Source organism: Pollicipes pollicipes, unplaced genomic scaffold (assembly GCF_011947565.3).
Source record: "Pollicipes pollicipes isolate AB1234 unplaced genomic scaffold, Ppol_2.1 Scaffold_4219;HRSCAF=4965_pilon_pilon_pilon, whole genome shotgun sequence".
NCBI lineage: Eukaryota > Metazoa > Arthropoda > Thecostraca > Pollicipedomorpha > Pollicipedidae > Pollicipes > Pollicipes pollicipes.
This window is the reverse complement of record NW_023596448.1, coordinates 20020252-20045749: the sequence shown is the minus strand read 5'-3', so window position 1 is coordinate 20045749 and position 25498 is coordinate 20020252. Positions and strand designations below refer to the sequence as shown.

Below are 25498 nucleotides of genomic sequence, written 5' to 3'. Positions count from 1 at the left end.
CGGTATACATAGCCCAGATCGGTTTTTATATGCATTACAGATACTATACACATGTATTATCATATACGTATATGCTGTATATATTTTTGGTTTTGAAGCGGGTCAAATCCTTCGTTTATTTGCGCCTGAGCAACTTGTCCAGTTCAGGGTTTGAGTGTATACAAGAAGCTGTGTAGTGTTCGTTTGACGATGCTGCCTGCAGCTTAGGTCCTCACGACTAATCGCCGTTGCCGTTCGGTGGTCATCCTATACGACGGCCAGCATGATCTGCGCCTCCTGACCTCCCAGACAGAAGAGAGCGTGTGCCACCATGTGGTGCAGCATCCTCACCGTTTCAGGTCTTCTGCTCAAACAACAAAGCGTTCCAACAGGAGGCGCAGTAGCTTAACAAGGCTGGCGTCGTGTCTGGCAGTAAACGTGCCCTCGGGGGTTACGCGTGGCCCACCACCGACGCTGAAGCATCGCACTGCTCGACAACTGCAGCACGCCGCTACAGCAAGGGTAAAACAGAAATATAGGCACCCGCGGCAGCCACGGCGACCTACGGCTGCGTAAGCAGCTACGAGAGCTTCCGAGGAAACGCTCTGAGGCGGACCCGTGGTCGTGCGCCCACGCGCTCCCACTCATTTAATGTGACTCGGTACGAATCGACGTATTTTCCCAAAGACCGTTCGTCTTGCTGTAATTTTGGCGGCAGACGGGCATAGCTAAAGTTCACCGATGTTGCCACCGTGGCTTTGGGAGAACACTGGTCCAGCTGACATGGCGGCTTTCGGGAGGCAACTGGCACAGCTCACATGGCGGCTTTCGAGAGATGACTGGCGCTGCGCACAGAGCCGGGCGCGGTCGGCAGCGGGGGTGTTTTGCTGGTGTGCAGTTGCATGGCATTAAACATGATTTGTTGGTGTGCGTTAGCATGGCTGTACACATGATGCTGACGCTGCAGGCGGCGGCCCTCTCGGCCCGGCCGGCTGACTCAGCGTCAACGGATGCCGCCACAGACCCACGAAACAAAGTCGGAGCGGTCCACGGAGCAGGCATTAGCTCCGATGCACTTCCTAGCACGTCCCTGCCACGGTCCCGCCGACGCAACCGGCCTCGCGCCGGGCGGTACTCACTGTCATAGGAGAACTTGGGGCTCTTGGGGCTGGCCGAGAGCGACATGAGCACCATGGCGGCCGTGCACTCCGTCATCTCGCCGACGGGACGTCCCAGTCCGCCGGCGGCCGCGCCCGGGCCCGGGCCCACCTCCTCCCAGCCGGACGGCGAGGAGCGCCTCTTGCGCGAGCTGCAGCACGCAGGAGAGACGAGATGTTACGGGCGACGCAGGGGACAGACGAACGGGGGAGGGGGGGCGGGGGGAGGCAGGGCTGTAATCCCATGTCGAATTAGCGACAGGTTGGCGTGGGGTGCGCAGTGCGTGTTGGCGCGAAAAAGGCACACAGGGAAGCGAAACACAAAGTTTCAGCACAATACGATAATTATAAAGCAGTGGCGGCTGTGGCAGCTGTGGCAGCACGCTGCATTGATACATGCCTGCGCCAGACGTCATCCTCACGCGGCACCGAAAGGCCGAAACATCTGCGCCAAACTCGCAGCAATGAAATCAAAACGCTTCATCAAAATTAATCGCAAAAGTGTTCGCCAGTGGGAGCAGACAGCATGCCACCAGAGCAGGGCAGTAGGTCATGTTTACACTGGTGATTCTCGCCGAGCTGCCCCACGGAGGCATCGGGTCGAGGAAGGACACGTCGCCCGGGGAGACTGATGAGACAGAGGCCGGGAGCGGCGGCGGCGGCGGCGGCGGGAGCTGACCCAGCTGTCACCCCCGCGCCGGCCACAACGGACGGGCACCGCTCACGCCACCGAGGCGTGCGCCGCAGCGAGCTTTTAGCCCGTAGCGCCGGAGTTGGCCCGGCTCGTTTCATCCCCGCGACTCAATATGATTACGGCGCGGCATGTGCAAGATGACGGAGTTAAGCAAGGCCGCCGTGCTCTGTCATTTCCCGTATTGCCATGCCCGCATTGCCATACTGTCTCTCCATGCTGTCATTGCCAACTGTCATGCTACATAGCGCATGACAGTTGTCTCGCCATGCTGCCACTGCCAACTGTCATGCTACACAGCGCTAGTTCATGACACACAGATGCACAGCCTGGGTGCCCGTGTGGCTGTGTTGTGTGGCTGGGTGGTAGCTGAACTATTGTGTTGAGAGAGGGGGGGGGGGGGGGCATTGCGCCGTTCGGGTCCGAGGGACCAATGAGCAGCGCGCACCGCTCTGGGCTACAAACAGAGCTGAGCGCTGGCGGCGATGCCGTCCCTGCTCGGCTGCGATTCAGCACTGCCTTCCGACGCAGCCGCAGCCGCGTCTTCCCACCCAGCGAGTGCCGCCGGCCACCATCGCATGTCGTGCCGCACAATGGGGCATGTGTCCTCCCCCGGCAGACTTTGAACGCGCTGGCGTGACCCAGCCAGAGCTGAAGAATTCAGAGCGCACGAGCCCGCGACAACAGCGCTCGGAAATGGGAGGGGCAGATGGGGGACCGCTGGGGTGTGCTCTGCCTTAGATGGTGACGAAGCGCTCCGTCACTCTTCTTCGCTCTCCGTGAGTCAGCGCGAACAACTGGTGCAACAAACATGAGAAGGCATCAGGGTTCAGATTTCACCGAGAGTTTGTTCCCTCAAAAGGCTTCAATGTTGCATAAGGTCCATAACATGATAACAAATTTTCCCTCCATGGGGACCTGGCCCCTTCCTCCAGCACCCCTCTCATTCGTTCTCACGAGAAACATTCCCTTGTACGAGAGGCCCAACACCAGACGCGGGCTCGGCTCCCCAGCCCCCGTCACACCCAGCCGCCCGCTTCTCCGGGAAGACACAAGACGACTCCGAATAATATTCCGCTAAGTCGCCGGATAAGAACGTGGAGCTAAAACTCCCGGAGTTCCCGCGGCTGCTTTGTAACGTGAACGCGACAGCGACTTCCCGCCGCTCTCCTAATGCGTGTTATCTGCGACCCGCAGAGGTTCCCGCGCGGCTCCCGTGGCCTTTCGTCTTATCCGCGCGCCAGCGAGGTCACCCGCGTCACACAGCCGGGCGTCGGTCTGTTTTGACGCGCGCCTGCAGACCGTCCCCGCCAGCGGCACACAGGCTGCGCCCACTCCCCCGACGCGACCGAACCGGGCCCAATCCTGTGGCCGGGTCACGCAAGCGACCGATTGAGCAATGCCCCCCCCCCCCCCCCCGCTGCCTCGCACGGCAGCCCCGACGTGCGGGGGCAGCGGAAACCCCGCCGGCGCGCCTCCCACCGCCCGACAGTCGGCCGCCGCCGTCGCCGCCGCCGCCCACCGCTCAGCTGAGCGCACCTGCAGTTCAAGGTCGCACGTCTGCAGCAGCTGGCGGCGGGCCGCGCGTACGCCAGCGCGCTGCACCGCGCCACGGCCGGCGCCGACGCCGTGCCCCCGGGCGGCGTGTAACGGCGCGCCCGGCCGCCCGTGCCCGCCGGAAAACCTTTGCCATTAGGGGAAATTACCCGAGCAGGGAGGGTGGCTTCCATGGCCGGGAATCACGGCCGACACTGCAGGCGGCGCCGCGCCCGCGGTGCCGATAATAGCCAGGTGATTGCGCGCGGGCCGGGCGCGAAGACCGTCGGCCAGGGCAGGCAGCCAGGGCCGCACCACGCCGGCGGTAGGCTGCAGGTGGGGCGCGACATCTCTGACCACCTGTGTCACCCGGCCTGTCACGCTGAAGACCAATAGGTAATCCCTGAGTGCGCCGGCACAAATATATTGACTATCATATGTCACATGTCGAGTCATATGAGTCGTCGTGCCTACGCCACGTCTAGGATCATTGTCAGGCTGGTATTGGCCGTCTCGTTTCTCGGAGCTCTGGCTCCGGCTCCCGATCCGAATCCGGCCGCAGTACGTCCTCAACGCGGAACCGATCGCGGCTGCGGCCCGTCGTTCAGTGTCCGGTGCATGGTCAAGCTGGGCAGCGGGCGCTGCAGACCCGGCGACAGCTCGAGTGCACCGCACCTGTCACACGCGCCGGGTCCATGACCGGCAGCCGGACTTTGACTCCGCACGCAGCGGCCCGCGGCCCGCGTAGCGGTGCAACGCACTGCCTACCGGTTTGAGAGCCGCGCTTCACGGCCGTCTGTTGCTGCCGCGGCGAGCAGCCCGTTGATCTTGTTTGTGAACCTCTGGCGGGTTGAACGATCGATCTGATGTCGATATGCATGCGATTTCGACAACATTCGTGATGTTTACCTGCGTGATGCCAACCAAGGACACGGATCAGGCGGGCGTGCGTGTGTTTAGAGCAATTTGCATAACAATGGTCTCGGATGCGCTTTTGTTTGACCCGTGTCCTAGTGTCGAGCCAGCGACTTAAACAGCGCGTTATTTAGCCAGCGAATAGATCTGGTACCTGCATGCGGCGCCGCATATCCCGACTTAAAACCACACAAAGGCAACAGCGCCGCTCGACCAAGGCCAAGACGACACCACTGCCGCCATCTGAGAGCCCTCTTAAGTGCCCAAATCGCGCCGCCGTCTTTATGTTGCTGCGGCAGCTAATCAAACTGGTTATTTTGAATCCTACAGGTAGCACACTTGAGCCACCACTTCAGGTTGCGAGAAGCTTCGAAGCTTGCTCGCGGCGTCCGCACAGTGCGAAGTGCGGGCCTGGCAACCCGGTGTGCGAACCCGGTGCGGGCCTGGCAACCCGGTGTGGTGTGCGAACCCGGCAACACCGTGCTTTGCTGCTTGGCGACTCTGGGACCGTCCCTTTTGCGTTCCTTGGCAAACCAGGAACAGTCCCTTGAGCGTTGTTTGGCAAACCAGAGACAATCTGCAGCGCGCTGCTCGGCGAACCAGGGACAGTTCCTGGCGCGTTGCTCGGCACACCAGGGACAGCCCCAACTGAGTCACCTGGTGAGTAACGGGACAGTCCCTGCGTGGTGGCTGGCGGGTCGGCGACAGTCCCTACTGTACTGTAGGTACAGTGCCTGCTGTACTGTAGCTACAGGCTGTGACCGGTCACCTCCCAGAGCCGTTATCTGACACCAGCAAAAAGCCTTCCACCTGGCTGACGTTTACGACTCAGTTAGCCGCCTTTTTGCGCCCGGCGAGCGGCCGTCAAGGCTAAGAGCCCTCGTCGGAGCCGGCTCTGTCTTGGAAAGTAACGAAAGCTGTGTCGTCATTCACAGACGCAACGCAAGACGCGGGACGCGAGCACCAAGCCATAATCCGGCCGTGGAAGGTCCCCTGTTCGGTGCCGATCGTAGTGGTGGCTGTCACTACGTCGAGCTCCGTCCTAATCTCGCCACATCCTGCACGGCTGGATCAGCTCGGCAGCAGCCGCAGCGACCGCCGGGCCAGGGCGCGGCTTGCCGCCCCTGTCGCGTCGGCTGCAGGCTGGTGGGGCTGGTGGCGATGCCACATTGGCCGACAGCCCAGGTCGGCACACGGCTGTTCCCTTGCTTCCAGGCGGAATACACAGGGAGCGTTGCGCCTCATCGCTCACTGGAATGGCGATCATCTGCTCATCTGCTCCTCCGCCAGCGCCAGTCGACGTGGACGGAAAAAGCTCACAAAACCGCGGCAAGTGAGATGTCATTCAACTGGTGCGTGCCGTCGCAACTGGGGCACGGCCGCCCCCCCAGCCCGTGCTCCTCCTGTCCCCTCACCGCCTTCCTCAGCTCGCGATCAGAGCGACGAACGGCGTCCAGCGGCACGGCCGCGCCCCCACGCGCGGCCCCTGACCGCGGTCGGACCTCTTCGCCAAGGCCCATGCACCAGACGGCCTTGCCTTCCCAGCACCCCGCTTCCGCGTGACGTCACGGTCAGCTGGGAGCGCTAGAGCGCGGCGGGCTGGCGCAGCTCGGCAGAGGCGCGCCGAGCCGGTGTCGGCCTCGCCGCCCAGCAACGCACACCGGAAGGCAAAGCTCGCCGTCTCCGCTGCGCCTCGTAGCTGGCTGAGGCAAGCATAAAACGCTCCCAATCAGCAAATCAAGCCCTGGCCGGCATCGCATCCGTCAGGAGGGTGCCGGGTGTTTGCAGGGCTTGTCATGTCCTTACCCAAGAGCCAGCCCGGCTGCCACTGCAGCCGCCCCTGGGTGCGGCGACAGCCCAGCACCGCCGAGGCGGCCGCGGCACCGTGTCAAGGTCTTGCATGCAACCGACGCCCGTGCCGCAATACCTGACACGGGCGGCAGACATGAGCTTTGCTCAATGGACGCCGTGCCCCACAACGCCGTGGTCGGGGCCGGGTCAGGCGGGCCAAGAGCGCTCCCCAATCTGCAGGTCAAGGAGGGCCCAGGGACCCGCCCTGATCTGACCTCCTGACACCAGCGCAGGCCGGGCGAGGGTCCGGTCCGCACAAACCCAGCCGCTGGGGCAGCCGGAGAGTCAGAGGACCACGGCTCGCAGATGCTTGAGCGGCACCGCCTACATGACGTGGTCTGCGTGCTCGCCGACAGAGCGCTGCGTGGGCTCGCTTCTGTGCGGGTTTGCCAATGCATTGCGACAGCTGGTAATGATCCAGTATGAATTAGGTGCACTTGGGAACACGCAATCCCAGCGATTGCCTCGAATCTCGTGGGTGCTCCACTCTGCCGTGAACTGAGAATGCGGAAAACACGAGAAAAAGTCCTCGTATGACTAAGCCACGCAAGTGCAGCAGAATATCAGGAGCTCAGTTGCACAAGTCAAAGTGGCTACCGTGTCCACCTGATCCCCTCACCACGCGTTAGCACAGTGACTCAAGGTCGCCGCCCCACCGGAACGCGGACCTGCCTGAGGCGGCCAAAGACAGCCCCCCCTGCAACCACCAACCCTCCGCCGCCGAACCGTGCCTGCTGCAACCGCCACACACTCGGCAAGACCGCGCCCCGGCAAACCGATGCGCTGCGGGCCTTGGCAAGTGCGTCTGCACCGAAGCTGGCGTCCTCGGCGGCCACAGGTGTCCAGCCGCGCCTCGAAGGCCGCCGCGGCGCGCCCGCCGCCGCCGCCGCCCGCTCTGCAGCACGCTGTTCCTGCACAAGTCGAAACGCGTGCCGCCGACGCGCCGGCCGACCCTCTCGCGCAGCGCGCCACTTTCACCTCATGAAACCTCGCCGCCATGGTGACAGTTTCTCCAGCTTGCGCAAGCCGGCGGCGCCGCGCCAGGCACAAATAATTTGCACACGGCGGCGCGTGCCCGCAGTGGCCCGGCCGGCCGCCTCGACGAGGGCCCGCCGGCAGGCAACGCGCGGCCGGCGGCCGGCGGCGCGGGCGGCGCGGGCGCGTCAGAACGGCAGCAGGCAGCCACAGCTGGGGACCGCACCACAGGTGGTGCGGGAACACAGGAATGTAGGCCCTCAGAGGTGGGACCGAAGACGTCTTGTTACAACATGGAAACAGAGCAAGACACAGCTCCACCTAAAAAGCGCAGCTGTGAGCCCAATGATCTGGTCTCGAGCTTGGGTTTTCTGCCCCTTGCTATAGTTGATTTACTCGCAACAGAATTACTTCTACGAACGCAATGAGTGTGGATGCCTCTAATCAACAGGACGGCTGCCGACAGCCATCAGAGCAAGACGACTCGGACCAAAGTCAACCGACCTGACCAGTCAACCGACAGTCTAACTGCTTGCGGGCAGCCTGTAAGAGGCTTTTGATTCAAATCCAGTCTAATTGGACCTATCTATCTATTCAAACCCCACAAACAGCACATCGATGACGACGAAGTGTTGAGCTTTGACTGCAGTGAGGACCAACGTACCTCACCATGCGTCAGGCATATCGCTGGCCGATAAGGCAGACAAAGGCATGGATGCTCTTCTGTTGTGTCTGGTATCAGGCATCGGTGACGGACAAGTGCCAGGACAAGCACGGACAAGCTGCTGCCGCCCTTTGTTGGCTCGCACGCTCCTCCTCTCAACAACAGGCTGCATCCGGTGTGCCAGACCGGACCAGCTGATGCAGCGCAGCACGGCGCCTCGCAGTTTAAATGGACGGTGCATAAGACCGCGCTCGACCCGTCGCATTCAAGGCGAACTGGTGGGTCGTGTGACCATGCTGGCCATGGGGAGATCGGACCCGCCGGCTCTGTCGACAGCCAGCCAACCGTACGACGCCGAACCGGCCACTTGGTCCGCGCTGGCGGACCGCCCCGCTGGAGACTTCGTGGGCGCACTGACGCCCGCTGTAGACCCCGCCTTTTACACAGCAGGTACCAAGGAATACGAGCAGGCATACCGCCGTGTTTTCATTTCGTCGCTGTTTTTGCGTCGAGGGAAACGTACGTCCTCCTACCACGGTTTCTGAGCTACGTTGTGGTAACTCGTATCTATGCACGTTTTCGTCGTACCCCTGCCCGACTGAATTGCAAGCCAGCATTAGACCGGAAAAGCCCTGGTTGCAGCCACATGAAGTCATCTACCAAACATCGCACACAGCATTCTGCGCCGCAGTGAAGCCGTCGTAAGTCAAGACTTTCGGCCGCCGCTGGCGCATGACACATGCTTCGCATACCACTCCGGCGAGGACCCCACCCCAGCCCTACTCGGCGCCTCATCCCCCGCTCCTCCCGCTCCAGCTGCGGCCAGAGCCGTGCCGCGCCGCGTCCCAGCACGCGGACCCAGCAGCGGCCGGCCGCGTCCGCAGCACCCGTCAGCAAAGCCGGATCCAGGCGGAAAAAGGTCGCTCTATTGCGCAGCGCCCCGGCGCATCGCGGCGCGCCGCCCCTGCCGCCGCCGCCGCCGCCGTCCGTCGCGTGTGCCCTGCCGCGGCGGAGCCGGAACCGCCGGCGGCCGTGGCGCTTCAAAGCGCCGTTTTTTCGCCGGCAACAATTTTTCATGGAGTCGGCGGGCGCGGTGCGGCCTTGGGCGTTGGGCTGACCTAGATGCATGAGTCGGTCGGTCGGTCGGTCGGTCGGTCGGTCGGTCGGCCGGCGGCACGGGGGGGGGAGGGGCTCAGCACGTAGTTGCGATACCGCACCGCGGCCGGGTCGTGGGGTACGCGGCCGCACCAGCTACGCTGCACTGCGTTGGTCGGATCCGTCGCCAGCGCATTGTTGGCAGGGCGGTTGGCACGCCCCTGAGCGTTGGCAGATGTCGCCGCGGCGAGCTACTGGCGGCGGCCTCTGCCGGCAGACATCAGAGCCTGCTCATCTGACCACTGCGGCGAAAGCTTGGCAGGCGAGGATGCGCGGAGGCACTTCGGGCGGCTCGGGCTCCGACAAAACCAATAACACCATTAAGGCGTGTATCATTAGAGGGCAAAATAGCGGTGGAAGCGTAAGTCGTAGCGGCAGCGTGACTGAGTGCTAAATTGCATGGTGTTGAAGTAACCCACATCCGGTTTGTGCTTGAGGGAAGCCACATACAGGCTTCCGGACCTTTAATGGGCATGTCACGGTAGGTAAGCGTGGAATCTGCGACAAGAAAAATGGCGGCCAGTTGCCTTGGCAACGCACAGGCTTCTATAAACACCTTGTTCCGCAGGGACTCCTGAATCGGTTGCATCACTCCGAGAACTGGACGCTTCCGTCTTACGCAATTGGTATGCCGACGCCGGCTTCACTTCAAGCCGCCCCGCCCCGCCCGAGCCATAAGCTACCTTCACAGGCGTTCACCGACTGTGCTTCAATGTCACAAAACGCCCCCATCATGCATGGGCGGGGCCCGTCGCACTTCCTGCGACCTCTCAGCTTAAAACAACTCGGCAACAGGGCATCCCAAGCACCGTTAGGCCCGAGTTAACTGCCGCCCGGGCCTATTTCCCCGCTGCGTGTGTCTCGAAACAGCGCATTCTGTAAACAAGTGGAGAATAATTACCGGGCCGGGCAGCTTTACAGGCCGACTATGGTCCGCGTTTACGGCCAGCGCGCACAAATAACCATCAACGGCTGGCAGAGGCGGTCATAAATAACGCGGCCATCCTGCGCTCTCCCCTGCTGTCGGCCACAGGCGCCCTTTGCCTGTCCGAGGCGGGGGAGGAGGCCCAGGTCGGCCTAGCGACGAATAAGGGGGGGGGGAGGGGCAGTGATCAGGGTCGGCTAAAGAAACGTGTAAGAAGGATGGCCAAACAGACGGCCAGCGAGACGGCTGGTCGGGACGGCCAGAGAAGCGGGCAAAAGGATGACTCAGAGGGACAACTGACAGGGGACGATTCAGAGGGACAACTAATCAGGTAGACCAGGCCGAAGGCTGAGAGGGCGGCTGATAGGGATAGCACAGGGACGATCAGGAGGCACGACCACAGCGACGGATCAGAGCGCTCGGATAAGAAGGCTAATTTGAGGTATAGCCACGGAGGGCGCCGAGGCCGCCCGGAGGGCCCGTGCGGCGGCCCTCCACCTGCGAGTGGACCGTCCGCCGCGCCCATGCTTCTCTGGAGACGGCCGGCACCGCACCGGCGGCTCGGGCCTCGATCCGGAGCACACACAGCCCGAGGCCCGGACTCCGCTCGTCAGCCCGGCGTAACGGAGCTCAGCCCTGGCCGGCTCGGCGGCGCCGGCTCTGTGCGTGTGCGTGCGGGCCTGTCGGCCAAACATGGAGGAATTCGGTCGGTGCTTGGCGAGCGCCGCGTTGGGACGCTCCACCAGCGCCGGCCGGCGTTGAACTCTGCCAGCTGTAAGATCCCGATGCGGCTAACGACATCGCTCGCGACATCAGCGCTCGGGAGACTGCGCGGTGCTGATGCTCCCCGGTCGTCTCGGCCCGCAGCGGAGTTAATTCGCTGTGAGTTCCCAATGAACCAGTCGACCTGCACTCTGGCTCTCGTTAAATGTGAGGCCTCGGGTCCTCACAGCCCTATGGACTATGCAGAGTTTGGCTAGCTACGAGGCCCCAGCGGAGTGACCGACACAAGCGAGGCTTCAGCGGACTGGCCAGTCCCAGCGAGGTCCTAGCGGAGTAGCCAGCCCCAGCGAGGCCGCAGCGGAGTGGCCAGCCCTATCGAGGCCGCAGCGGAGTGGCCAGCCCCAGCGAGGCCCTGACGAAGCCTCAGCGAAGTCGCCAGTCCCAGCGCGGCGCGGGTAGGCTTGGCTGGAGCTCCGGCGACCAGGCTCTCTGCGTGTGCGTCGGCCGCGCCGGCGGCGGGTGAGTGACCCGGCTCTATCGACCCAGCTTACAAGGCCGCCGCATCGGCCCAGCCAACCCGGCAAAGTCAGCGGCGACTCGCCCCCTCCCCCAGCCCTCTCTGCCGCCAGGGCCGCTGCAGCCGACGCTCTCTGCCTCTTTCACTCTGTAGCGTAGCTGGAGCCACGGTTGGGCGCGACGGGCGATCGGTTCTTTGTTGTGGCGTCCGTCGCGCGGTGCGCGGCCGTTACACGCGTCCACGCGCGCGGCCGGCGTCCGTTCCAGGCTAGCACCCCGCGTCCAGCACCGGCCTCCGCGACCGTCCCAGGACCGCACCGGGACCGCGCTCTTCGCAGCGGGACAGGAAGAGCGGCCGCAGGACACGGCAGGTCCGGTACTCCGCCCTCACCTCACGTATGCCTCCCCAGCGTCGTCGGTGCGAAGCTCTCTTTGTTTGTGCGCCAGAGGGAGCCGCGCCCCACGTCGCCGCCGCACCGCGGCGCGCGCATTATCCGCGCGGCAATTGAAACGGCGGGCGCGGCGAGCGCGGCGCGCGCGCTATTTACGGCGCAGCGGCGTTCTCACGGCGCGCCCGAATCTAATTACCTAGCGCGCGCACAGCGCACTGATCGGGGTCAGTGGCAGCGCGAGGCTTAACTGTGCGGCCGGAGCGGCCGGCGCCTGGGGGCGTGTTGCGGACGGGACGCCGCCGACAGCGGCCAGAGCGTGGTTCACATGTCGACAGCTGTCGGCCCGACGGGCCGAAACGCCAGCACGGCGACGGCGCAGATATGGCAACTGATGATGCGACGAACCCTTCGCAGCATTCGCGAGCGACGCGATTTTTATATAGAGCGCATCGAACGAAGCCGAGCTTTGATCAGTGACTCCACCTGTGACAAGGTGCCCCGACGGGTGTCAGGTCAAGTGAAAGCATTTTACGTCACACAACCAAATCCGACCGACTTTTCCAATTGGCATCTAGCTATTTCACGGTTATGGGTGTGGTTCTCTGTGATTCTGAGCGTCTCCATGTGAATGCTCGGGGGGGGGGGGGGGGAGGCAGGGTCATTCCTTACGGCTCCATGTGGCGGCTTGGGTGTGTGATTCCGATCTTCCAATGGTGATAGCTCCGGGTGTGTGATTCCGCACGGCTCCATGTAACAGCTCGAAAGCAAACCTGTTCGCACCAATCCGGCATTTCCGAGGTAGACTTCCGGCCGACACCGACCTGACCGCACAGCCTGACAGTTGACACCTGATAGATGGCCCGACAGTCAATTGTCAACCTGACAGTTGACTATCGGGCTGTCAGCCTGACAGCGGCCCGGCCAGACACCGTTAGGCGACCCTCTGGCGGATCAAGTCAGCACCCGTCAGCCGCCAGCGCGCCGCAACCGTCACCGATACAGCACGGCAGAGGCGTCTCCAGGCACCCGACAGCGACGGACGGAGGACAGCCGGCGGCGGACGGACACCAGACGACCGACCACGCCAGCGGCGCTCGCTCCGCCGCTGCCGCCGGCCCGATGATGCCGCCGTCACCCCGCGGACGAGCCCGCCCGCTGCGGAGCGTTCCGACTGCCGCCGATGGAGCGCGGCGCCCATGGAGGCCATGGAGGCCGGCGGCTCGCCGCTCCTGCGGCTGTCCTTCGTACTGCGCAGTACGGAGCGGAGGCGGCCTGCGGCGCACGGCCTGTCCTCAGGCCGGCCGAGGCCTGACTGGGAGGGAGGTGACGGCGGCCCGGGGCGACAGTCGGCCAGGACGTGACAGACCCGGAGGGACGTGGCCGGGAGGGGTGTGGTATGGTGAGGGATGTGGCCGGGAGGGGTGTGGTATGGTGAGGGACGTGGCCGGGAGGGGTGTGGTATGGTGAGGGATGTGGCCGGGAGGGGTGTGGTATGGTGAGGGATGTGGCCAGGAGGGGTGTGGTATGGAGAGGGATGTGGCCAGGAGGGGCGTGGTATGGTGAAAGATGTGGCTGGGAGGGATGTACCCGAGAGGGATGTGGCCGGGAGGGACGAGGTCTAGTGAACAGGGAGGGGCATGGACGGGAGGGATGAGATCTGGTGAGGATGCGGCCTGGAGGGTTGTGGCCGGGGGGATGTGCCCGGTGAGGGCGTCGCCGGAGGGACATGGCCTGGCGGTGATGTCGCCGGGAGGGATGTGAATGCGAAGGATGCAGCTGGTGAGGGTATCACCGGGGATGGCACTGACGCAACAGAGCCCGACTCGTCAGCCACGGATGGTCAGGCACCAGATGACATGATGATGATCAGGCATCCCAACATGCCTGACCCCTGGGCCCAGCGATCAGACATGTTGGGATGCGACTGTCAAATGAAGTGCCCATCTCCCCGATAAGCGGGCGAAGTGTAACCTATTTTTATCTTGGGTACACCATCACTTGTGGTCAAGGGCAGCAGCGACTAACCGAGGCTCCCACTGCTGAGCTTGTCTCGAAAGCACATCTGTGCCCATGGGACGTTGTTTTACAACAGCGAGCAATAATACGGACATGCTGGAATGCTACGTGGGTGTATTATGCATTCCACTTTCAGCCAGATGTTCTATGTGTTATGCTGCATTACGAAGTATGTGAGTTCACTGCAGAACATGGCAGAAGTAATTTAGCACCGGAGTTTAACACTGCAGCTCATTCGGGTCGTGTCTGGAAGCACAGCGCTGCAAATCAGCTTCGCGCAATGCCTTTTAAGCGACGGACGGGGATAACATCCGCCATCAAAACAGCTATACGTGTGGCCGGCACCAGATACCAGTTCAAATACTAAAACACTTTACTGTTGAACACTATCACCGTGTTCAGGCCGATAGTTCTCGAAGCTGCTTTCCCAGAGTCGGAGTTGCGCTCGTCTCGTTTTGTTTTTTTGTTGCCAATGCTCAGAGCGTCCGGACGGCCGGGACCGGGCCGCCCCCGGGGGCTGCCCGTGCCGGGCTTACCACTTGCGTCGCTCAGCCCGTCAAACCACAGCTGGGGACACAGCTGGGCTCTGGTCTGCCGCAATCGCATGTGCAGCGTCGACCGTCGACACCGCTCGCCCTGGACGCGCAAAACCTCCCACTCCGTCGCCCACCGGACTTCGACCTGCCGATGGCGCCGGCGGCAGTCACGTGACCTCGTGACGTCACCCGGCTCGCGTCAACAGCCGTCAATCCTGGCGGAATTCCGTAGTACGGCGGGTGACGCGTGGGCGGCTGCATGGAAGCGGCTGACGTCACCCATTCCCCGCACCGGCTTGTGACGTCATCCGGGGAAAACACGCCACCGATGACGTCACAGACGCCGTTGGTCCGGCTCGTGCCGCCCCTTTCAGCTGCGCGTCGCGTCAAAAGTAAAAGGAGCTTTGCCCAACAGCTTGCGCGGCTGGCCGCGGTGGCCTCAGCCCATTTACCTACATTCGAGCGGCGTTGTGAAACGCCCCCCCCCCCCCGCCCGCCGCCGCCGCCGCCGCCGCCGCCGCCGCCGCCGCCGCCGCCGCCGGGGGGCGCCCGGCGGTGACCTTATTTATACCCGGCCGAGGGCCCGGAAACCTGGTGCGGGGTCGGCCCGTGCCGGGGTGAGGATTGAGGTCACGGGCGACCATCACGGGGGAACGGCACGGTGGGCTGACGAGGGCGGCGCTCGCGCCGAGCGCGCCTGGGGCGCCGGCAGCCGGGCACGAGACGGGCGGCACAGCTGTGGCTCACAGGTTCTTCAAGTGCCCGGAATTGTTGGCCGACACGCGCGCCGGCTGATGCAGGTGAGGAGGGAGCTCGGCTTTCAAAACAACGCTTGAGAACCGCGAGGGTTCTCTGGGGCCGCTGTCGCGTCCAAACCAGCGGCCGCCATTAGATGCCTCGCAACTCACCAGCTAACCCGCGTTCATTTTCCCGTGGCATGCACGAGCGCCCTCCGCATGCGAGCTTCTGCCCACTGCCCACCCATCCACACGCGTTCCGCACGCTCCAGCGCCCCACAGCTCCCACTCCTCGCCCGACGCCGCCAGGGGCGAGCCTATCCGGGTAGAGCAGGGGGGGGGGGGGGGCGGCGGTGGCGGCGGTCCATATTTCAACCCGCGTCCGGTATCAAAGTGCGTTTCCAAGCGAACCTTTGTTGAGGCAGGTCATTATGCGTGCGTTCCGCGCCAGCGGCCGGCCGGCGCGCCGCTGGGCGGCGTTACGCAACGGCCGGCGTCGGTGTGCGTCGGAGCGAGGTCACACGCTGCTGCCGGCCGCGGCCAGTTTTTGCCGCTGTTCAATCACTTGTTTGCTTACGCCGCTGCGTACGGAACAAATAGCACGGAGGGGGGGGGGGGGGCAACGAGCTGGGCAGGCGGAGCGCGGCGGAGAGTGGGCGGCGAGGACGGCGTCGAGGCGAGGTCAGAGGGTAAGGGCTGCAGCCGGTGACAGTGATCGGAGGGGAGACGCAGAAAGGCCGGGCCAGGGTTGCCAATAGTGACCCAGCGATGGCACGGACGGCCATGGTCACGCCGCAGGCGACTTCATGGGAGAGCTGAATGGAAAAAGAGTAAAGACAACTGCAGCCATCGTACCAGAATACTTTCCAGAAGAGAATATCGTCATAAGAATGTCGAAAGGCCCACTGGGGTTTTGCGGACAATGCGGATTTAAGGTTAGCATCATGATTTGCTAGGCCTATGTTGATAGACACCATTTGACCTCTCTGACCTGAGGGAGAAGACAAACCCCGCCTGTCGGCATGTCAACAAAAAGCGGTGTGTAGCCCAGTGTCCTCCTGGCATCACACAGCCCCCGCAGGAGCCTCATCGGTCCATGTCGCGCTCATCGCTCCGGCGCGGCGAGGTCAATACGGGCAGCGAGGCAGGAGAGGCAGGACGACGTGGGGTGGGGTCGACCCGGTCAATGTCTCCTCAGTGTCAACCGTGACTTGTCAATATCATCACGGGGCGGACGAGCCCCCGGTGGTGGTGGTGGGGGGGGGGGGAGGGGGGATCTGCGCGTGTGCCCAGAGAGAGCAGCGTCATCTGTTGGATGAAGAGTTGTTGAGTGAGGAAGGGGGGTACGCTGGAAGCTGCGTTCGACAGCAGCTCGCCCTCTCGATGACGTCTCCGTCCATCTCCCCCATGTCACATGTCACATGTCACTGTTTATCTCCCCCATGTTCGCCTCTTCAGTCCGATGGTGGGGTGTCCCGCCCCCACCCTTGTCACGCCGGCCCCGATGGCGTGCCGGTGATGCCGGCTGTCTGGCGAGCGGATGGTTGGTAGGGTCGGCTCAGCGACCGTCTCAGCGCAGCACCGTCGCAGCTCAGCACCGAGCAAAGCCGGCCAGCGGTGGCCGCCGCGCCACCGGCGACACCGATCCCGTCGCGTTAACGTCGACGATGGGATCCGGCCGGGTCAGCCCCGGGTGATGACCTGAACAGGTCAACCGCTCGAGGGCATCTTTTGTGGAGAGATCGGGTAGAAGAAGGAATAGGAGGACCGTTCCACATCACGACTACCTCCGCTGGCTAGCGATTGGCCGCCTGTGCCAATCGAGCGCAGCGAACGTCTCCAACACCACATTCCCGTCCTCCCCCCCTCTTGATCGACAGGAGACTAACGTAGTCGGCAGGAAAATTATCTACTCAGTTGACCTGGTCTGACCTTGACCTGTCCAGCAGGGGGCTGACCTGGTCGACAGGGGAATCTACTCAGCTGACCTGGTCTGACCTGGACCTGGTCAGCAGGGGACTGACCTGGTGGGGAGGGGAATCTACTCATCTGACCTGGTCTGACCTGGACCTGTCCAGCAGGGGACTGACCTGATCGGCAGGGGAATCTACTCATCTGACCTGGTCTGACCTGGACCTGTCCAGCAGGGGACTGACCTGGTGGGCAGGAGAATCTGCTCAGCTGACCTGGTCTGACCTGGACCTGGTCAGCAGGGGACTGACCTGATCGGCAGGGGAATCTACTCATCTGACCTGGTCTGACCTGGACCTGTCCAGCAGGGGTCTGACCTGGTCGACAGGGGAATCTGCTCAGCTGACCTGGTCTGACCTTGACCTGTCCAGCAGGGGGCTGACCTGGTCGACAGGGGAATCTGCTCAGCTGACCTGGTCTGACCTTGACCTGTCCAGCAGGGGGCTGACCTGGTCGGCAGGGGAATCTGCTCAGCTGACCTGGTCTGACCTTGACCTGTCCAGCAGGGGGCTGACCTGGTCGACAGGGGAATCTGCTCAGCTGACCTGGTCTGACCTTGACCTGTCCAGCAGGGGGCTGACCTGGTCGACAGGGGAATCTGCTCAGCTGACCTGGTCTGACCTTGACCTGTCCAGCAGGGGGCTGACCTGGTCGACAGGGGAATCTGCTCAGCTGACCTGGTCTGACCTTGACCTGTCCAGCAGGGGGCTGACCTGGTCGACAGGGGAATCTGCTCAGCTGACCTGGTCTGACCTTGACCTGGTCAGCAGGGGACTGACCTGGTCGGCGCGGCGGGTATGTCGACGCCGGGCGATCGTCGCTTCTCGACGCCGACGTCGGCCAGCCGAGCGAAGTCCGTGTCGGAGTCGATGAGCCGCGGCGACTTACGGCTCTCCCACAGGCGCACCTCCTCCAGGCGCTTCTTCACCTCAAACTGCCGGCAACACGATGCTCATTGTGATTGCAAGGAACGATTCTATCTGTGACAATGCCGAAATATGTGCATTGTTAATGGCAGCAACGGTAGCACCCATAAATCATATAAGGCGCCGTCAACACCACAGCATTCATTGTAATGTCGATAGCAGAAGCAAAACATCTTCGTATAATGACAACAATGGGCAGCAAAAACAATAACCGTCCAGTTAATGGTCGAAACATGCGTGATGACACGCTTTACGTGCTGTAACCGGGATTCTAGTGGCCTGGAGGTAGTGGGACACTGGTTGAGGCTGGGGGCAGCATTCGAACCGATGACTCCTCTTGGGAACAAAACGCCAGCCACTAGGCCTCTGATACCCTCTCAGACGGTACACAATGGAGGCCGTGTCAGCTGGTGGTGGTGGTGGTAGGGGGGGGGGGAGGGGGGGGGGGGAGGTGGCGTCGTGAGCGGGATCAACGCTGGGAGAGACACAGCTTCGACACAGTGTGGCCTTTCCCCGCTGTCGTCCGACAGCGCTGTGCTCGTAGTGAGCGTCTTTGTCTTTGAGGACGTTCGCACGGAGGAGGACAGTTAGTCGAATTCTCCTACGTTAAAACCCATGGCGGTGAGGGTGTCTTTGAAAAGTGAATGAAGTATTTCCAGCCGGCATGACGGGCACGGGACCCATAGAAAGCCATACCTGCCCACTGGCTACACATCTCACTCAAAGGTAATTGTGCCGAGGACCTCAAAAGAAGTAATACTCTCTATGAGCGCGTTCAGTCGGCTGCAAGGCCACGTTTAAAGGGACTTCTAAAAACCTCGGGCAGGTTCTCGGGTTCCATTCATCATCATTCAGCTTTTGGACCAGATAGTTTCCTTTTAATGGTGGAAGGAGCAGTTTCCCACCACCGCAAACGAAGGCAGTGGGCGTGAGCGTATTTTATAGCAGTGTACTGCGCATGCGCCAGGACAGAAACCGACGGGCGTTAGCTACCGTACACAACATGTGTCAGAACAGATCAGGCTCTGTCCATCATTGGACCCATTTCTTATGAAGTATGCATGAACCCATGGCCTCAACTACAGCTTTCCATATTCTCCCATCAGATCTGGGCCCGCACTTGGTCGTTCTGGGAAGAGAGCGGTCTCGCCTGAAGATCGGTTCATCACACAGCGGGAAAACAAACACGGTTACATTACTCAACGGAATCATCAGCCCATTCCATGGCCTCTCCACGTAGCGCAGTCTAAGCCCGCTGCGGGTTTGTATTTGCGGCGTTCACGCCTCATGCCATACGGATTGATAATATGAATTTCCAACCACTGAAACATAGAGGCTCACGCGATAACAAGGACTATGACGTTCCAACTGTTCGCAATAAGTGTTACGTCGCTATCGCTAATCGTACCGTTGACTTACATGGAACTTACGGCCACTTTGTGAGCCGTGAGTTCCTGCACCCGTTTTGCAAACCACACTGTACGTGAGCATCAACTATCATAACACAAGCCATGCCGAGTTGTCGCCATGTTTTGCGCCGCCCGCAGTTCGGACAGTCCTGCCCCGCCCCGGAGTGGGGGGGGGGGGGAGGGGGACACGGAAGGGTCACCGGGTCCGGCTGCAGGCGCGGCCAACACCGTCCGAAGGCTGCTGGGGCCCGGCTGAGCCGACCGTCAGCGTGCCCGGCTCTCAAGGATGACGACTAGCCGCGCCGGCCGGCGCCTCTGCAGCATGGCCGCCGCCACCGCCGCCGCCCACGGCGACCCGACAGGGGTGAGCCGCACACCGGGAGAGCCGACATCCGGTCACTGTCTGGCGGCGGACGGCAGGCGGGCGTGACCTAGACGGTAGTGCTTGAGTAAGCTCGCTTGTTCTCTGGGCAGCGCTCGTCTCCGCGCCCTCTATCAGAAGACGACAGCTATCTCAGCTCGTCTGGTCGGCGATTCCGCCCGGCTTCCCTGTTGCAAGTACAAAGGCCAGCTTAGCCTACGCGGAAGACAGCCCCCGACTGTCTGCTCCTCCTCTCCGGAGCTGCTGCGGCCGGCCCGGTCAGGGCCGGGTCCGCCGTCGAGTCCGCACCCCGGACGCGGCAGCGCGGCCGGCGCGCGGCCGTTACTCCAGGCCGGCTTCTGGGCCGCCACATCAGATACGCCGCGCGTCCAAGGTGAGCTGTCACGCATGCACAGAGCCGAGCGCGCGCGCACAACAGGGGCCGGTCGGGCGACGTGGCGCACCGCCGGCCAGGGGATCGGGCCGCCGGTGGGCGCCGCCGCCGGCGGCCAGGGCGCTCAACGACAGAAAACAAATGGACGAACCCGGCGGGGGCCGGCCGAAACCCCACCAGGGCGAAGGGCATTACCTGGGCCGCGGGTAATGCCGAGCGCGAGCTCGGTGGAGCTCCGCACGCAGAAAACAAGATGGCCGCCCACAACTGTGACAGAAATCGTCTTAGAGATGCGCCGCACGCGACAACGGCATCGCAAAAAGCAGCGCACTCTCCAAGCCACGTATGATAAGACTGTGAGCCGAGTTAGAGCAGATTTAGCTACCACCAACTCCCAGAGAACACGACGCCACGTACGTAACCACATTCGGCCTAACCACCCCACCAACTGTCAACGCAACTGTTCCGATCAATCAACTATGCGGTTATCGGACATGGCAGAGCTGCCACCGCACGTCGAACGTCAGAAACGTGCGATACGGTCAGCTGACAGGCAGACAGCCCAAAGGGCGACCGGTGCGGCCAGTTGAGAAACCGCAGCGGCCGACAGCGCAATACGAGGGCCGGCGGATCGGCAGTGGGAGGACGGGCGTGGGCGTGGGCGCGCCGGTGCCGCCTCCGCCGCCGGCGCGGCCCAAGGCCGCCAAGCCGGAGCCCGCGGCCACGCCCAAGGTCACCGGAGTGGGTGCAGCAGGGCCGGCCGGCCAGTCAGCACACCCAGCGGGCGCCGGGGCACGGTGACGTCACTGATCGGTACCGCGGTCGCCCTGTCTGCTGATGACGTCACTGGTCCGCACGAGACAAGGTCGCGGCGCGACCGCCCTGAAATCCGGTCCGCCGACTGGCTAGCACAAGTTTGGGGCTTGTTGGACTTTGGAGGCCCTAAGCGCTGCTGAAGCGGCCCTTCCGCGCCCACACAGGTGGCGAAAGGGCCCTCGAAGCGATATCGCACTCGTTAGCTGACTCACTCGGCGCAACCTGCAGCTCGAAGGGCAAAGCCGGGGCGAGCCTCCTTGTCCACCCGTATGTGATTCCGATCAGCGCCGACCGCCGTCCTTGGCTGCGTCAGGATCGGGTGGGATTATATGAGGAAAAGACTGGGCTCAGACGGGCAGCGTCTGGCCGCCGCGGCTGTGACCAGCCCCGCCTCCCAGCTCGCGGCCAGTAAGCCGTCGTTCAGCAGCGCCGCCGACCTCCGCCGCCAAGGCCAACCCCCGTCCTGCTTCTCATTCAGTCGGCGCCTCCCATCACCCGGGTCGCATTCAGGCCGGCCCGGCTGTCTCCCTCTGGCGTCACCAGGGCCCGGTCTCGGCGCACCTTCGCCGCCCGCTCTGCCAGCGCCCCTCTTTGTGAGGCGCCGAGACGGCGGCGGGGACGGCGCCTTTGTCGGGCGGCGGCCGCACCATGCGATCGATGGGTCGCCCGCGCGCCTCCGGCACCCCACACGCACGGCGCACGCACCTGACCTACTTGGGTAAAACACGCCGCCGACGCGGCGCTGGCCGGCGGCCCGGTTTCTCCGTTCCCCTCCGCTGGACGTGAAACTCAGCGCGCGTCGTTACGCAACGCGCAGCTCTCGTTACGCAGCCCGGGACACCGAGCTGCGACGCCGAGCTTTCACGCTGAGGCCAGATGTTAAGCTCTGAAGCTCAGCTGTGACGTCGGGCCGTAGCGGCCGTGACAGCAGCATGTGATACTGTCCCGTGGCACACGAGGCTGTTACTACGGGTTCAGTACTGAGCTCACCTCGAGCTGTTACCCCCGTCCGCGACACTGAGCCCCTGAAGTTCAGCCGTGACGTGGGCCCGGGCACGCCGCGTTATGTAACGCCGCCCCAAACAACGCGTATTCAGCTCGCTGTTCAGCTGTATTGTGCATGCATTTCCTGGCCCCGGGCGGCCGCGGGTGCAGGCAGTTCATCTGCACGTGTTCAGCGTGCACGCGCCGTGCACGGTGCCGAGTGCGGTGCAGACGGGTCTGCTCGTGACCGGGTCAGGCGTGGAGAGGACCGGACGGGGTCAGGCGCATAACGCACTTCCTGGACCGAACCGGCCTCCCTGATGACGTTGGAGGCCAGTTATGAGGACATGGACATAGGGAATTGATTCGGGAAGCAGCTGACCTCCTTCCCTTCCCGCCCAACCTGAGGGAGTGTTAACACCAGTCCTATGTCAAGCGAAGAAAGGGCACCTGAGCCCTATCTTTTTTGTATTCGCCGTTAGGTTGAGTTAACGCCGTCGCGACTGTTACCCTCCAAGCACGACACGCTCATGTCCGTTAACACACTACCGTTCAGGTCAAGGTCGACGGCCAGCCCAGGCGACGACACGACTGCGGCGTGGCAGGGCCATGAGCGCTCCGGACAGAGGGAGAGAGAGAGAGAGCGAGAGAGCCGGGAGCGGTAACAGAGGCCAGTCGGCCAGGACTTTCACTGGTCGCATCGCCCGCTTGCCATGCTCGTCGCGCAGGATACGATCTTACTACGTAGTAGAGAGGCGTCTTGTGACCTCGATTCGCGGACAACCGGTTGCAGCGGCGCGGTTTCGACGCGGCTGAGCCGGACTCGACGCCCAACGCCTCGCGCGCTGCGTACCTGGCTACACGTGCCACGAGCGCCGGGCACGGAGAGCAGAACGTGTGACCGCGTCCAGCCCGCTGCCCAGCCCAGACCGCTAGTGACCGGGCTGTCGCCCCCCTCCCCCCCCCCCCGACGGTCAGCAGCGACCCGTCACCACACACAGTTCGGAGAATAGGGGTCTTGTTGGAAGCCGCTATGAATGTCTTCGGGAACGCTTCCGCGGGGGAACATGGGAGCTGGGAGAACACAGGGAAGGCATAAATTGATCGTAGTGATGCGTTCGTCTCAAGTGAAAAAGTGAGTGTGGCTGAAAGGGCAGGCTGACGGGTTGATAGCATTTAGTCACGCAAAAAGCGACCACGGATGAATAAATGCATGCCTTTGCCTCGTCCTCATTCATGTCCTTACCCCAAGCCCCATGTCTCATACTTTATACCCATGTCTTAGATGATACATCTTATGTTCTTTGTTCTATGTTATATGTCCCTATGTTCCCTGCTGTTTTAAACCATCGAAAATCATACAACAACGAAAATAGCGGCATAGTTCACGTTACTCGTATTAGTAATGCAAAGCGCGGTAGACATAGTTGGCCCAGATCAGAGTCATAAATAAATAACACCCCTGCTCAGAGCAAAGCATACCCTGACCAAGATACCATAAGAACAACGCTAAAATACATTCTGTTTTAAAAGCAATACATTATGACAGCATTTCGGAGAGAGAGCCTACACTCAGCGATACAGAATAGTCTTTTAGACAAAGAACGTCATAAGTGTGATGTTTGAGAACAGGCATTTGGAACACAATTTTCGAAGCTCCTACGAGCTAGATAGGCATACTCTTCACAACAGTAAATATATAACTGTTCTCGACAATTTTAATGATTAACTCATCAAACAAAGGATACGTAATTCTTGACACGACAGCTCGTGAAAAATATATTTGTTTTGAACTAAAACCGAAACATGAATAACGGCTTTACAGTGCAATAATATTAGCACGCCGCGAGCTATGTAAATACAGGTAAACGCTACGAATGGTGTAAACGAGCTCGTCAATGCCTGGTAATGACCTCGCAGTGAAGCTTTCAGGATGGGAGTTTCTATCGCAAAACAATGAGTTCAAATATCATTCATAAGACACACATGCGAACTTCTTCCTGAAGATATTTGTTGTATAAACAAGCATGCACCACTATTATTTAAGTGTTTATGGAATCCTCAAACAGGTAGAAAAGAGGAGTTCTAGATCACTGGTGTTGCCTTGGAAACCCCACGTATGGAAGCCTCAAATCACACACCTGATTTGATGCGCATTACAGGTGTTCCATACACACACGCAGGACATGGCAATGCGAAAAACATTTCCGAATCAGTGTAACTGTGCAACGTACCTTTCCATATCCTTGCTTGATTTCGATCCATACTTCGTCCAAGTCAGGTCGGTGGCTCAAGACGACGCCTTGTGTTTCTCTTCCATTGTGTGTCACGTGAATCATCTGTTCTGGTAACAGTTCTATATCACACACAGACAGAAAGCCCGGACCAACGAGGTCATTGGGTCCGAATTCAGCGACGAATCTTGTTCCGTCAAAGCGCACCGAATATCGCGGAGCTGAAAAGCCGTCCCCGACTTTAGTACCACAGATGACACCTGTGTGGTACAGTCCATCCACACGACAGGCTGCCACTCGCGTCCCCAATATGGAACGCTTCGCTATGCGCTTCCCAGTCGACATGGCTACTGATTTATTGCGTTCTTCAACTTCAGAAGCGTGGTACACAGCAGCTGGCTTCCTCACATCTCCCCAGTCGACACTTAACAATGTAGATAGTCACTCCGCCACGATGCCACAGTCTCTCTCCGCACACCAGCCAACAACCTCCGCTCGCACCCGAATGCAAGCCTCTACCACACGGCCACCTCTCCCTCCCACCTCTCGATCAGCTGTGAGCCACAACAACGCTCCGATCAGCTGACGAACAATAACAAAACCACGTGACTAACGGCAGCGCGCTGATTGGCCGACGCTCAGCTGACCCATTTTTCCCATTGGCTGACGCCACGGCGGGGATGCAGTGCTATCTTAGAACAAAGAAAAACGGTGATTTACGCACGTTTGTGCCTGACAGTTTGCAGAGATCGAAGGCAGAAAACCACATGCAGAGGAGACTATGAGCAACATTTCGAGGGACGCGACAGTTTCAGAGATACAATGCTGCGTACACAAGTTTAAATGCCGGCCGGTGGATCAATGACCTTCTACGCAGCATTTACTACGGTAGGTGAAAGTAACAAAGCACGAACGAAAGGAGGTGCTGCTTAGTAGAGACACCTAGCGTAGAAATAATCTACTAAGACTTATAAATCAGCCGTGTGGGCTCAGTCTGGGGACACACACGCGGACAGTAACATGTCAGTTCCGGCGGATTAGTTTTATAAACAATTCTTTGAAATAATTCCTAACCCACTTATTCATTTATTTCCAGCCAAAGAATCACGATTTGGACTCAAGTAGATCATTCCGGAAAAATGGAATTTGTGGGCCGTTCACCCGGAGGTGGACCCTACCTACAGTAGGTGGCCATATTTGTCTTTATCAATTTTGAGGGGCCCAGATTCCAATTTTGTTCTGTGAGTCACGGACTCCCGCTATAAAAAGCTCGGACCAGCTTTTTGCTTAACAGATTCGATAGAGACCCTTCATCATCCCGAGCGAGAAAGGAAACGCTCTTACTGACATTCGGAGCCCGCGAGTCTGGCCCTGTAGTCCTGTGGAAAATGAAACGTCGACTCGATGTGAATCAGTGACGGAGCTTGTGGGGCCGCCGGAAACTTCCAAAATCCTGGATGTTAAACCCCTTGATAAAACATTTTCCGCCTCTTTACGTCATGGGTGGTGCATAAGGCGCCTTATTCCGCACCGGGGGTCCTTGCACAGTAGGGCCAAATAGTTACATTAGATTTTGCTCTGGGCTAATTCATGCCATAGGTAGCTAGACCGGGCCATGGTACTTCACGAACAAGG

The 25498-nt window shown here is 61.2% G+C and overlaps 1 protein-coding gene across 1 annotated transcript in view; it reads right to left on the bottom strand.

Moving 5' to 3' along the window:
- The window catches only part of LOC119095288 (zinc finger protein 704), a 91292-nt gene extending 66894 nt beyond the window's left edge, over positions 1–24398 (bottom strand). The window contains exons 1-3 of the mRNA XM_037218144.1: positions 23864–24398; positions 17519–17673; positions 1119–1288 (exon numbers count right to left, since the gene is read on the bottom strand). Of these exons, the coding sequence (XP_037074039.1) occupies positions 1119–1288; positions 17519–17673; positions 23864–24208 (670 nt within the window). The 5' untranslated portion in view covers positions 24209–24398. The remainder of the gene's footprint in view (positions 1–1118; positions 1289–17518; positions 17674–23863) is intronic.
- Between the last annotated feature and the right edge of the window lie 1100 nt (positions 24399–25498).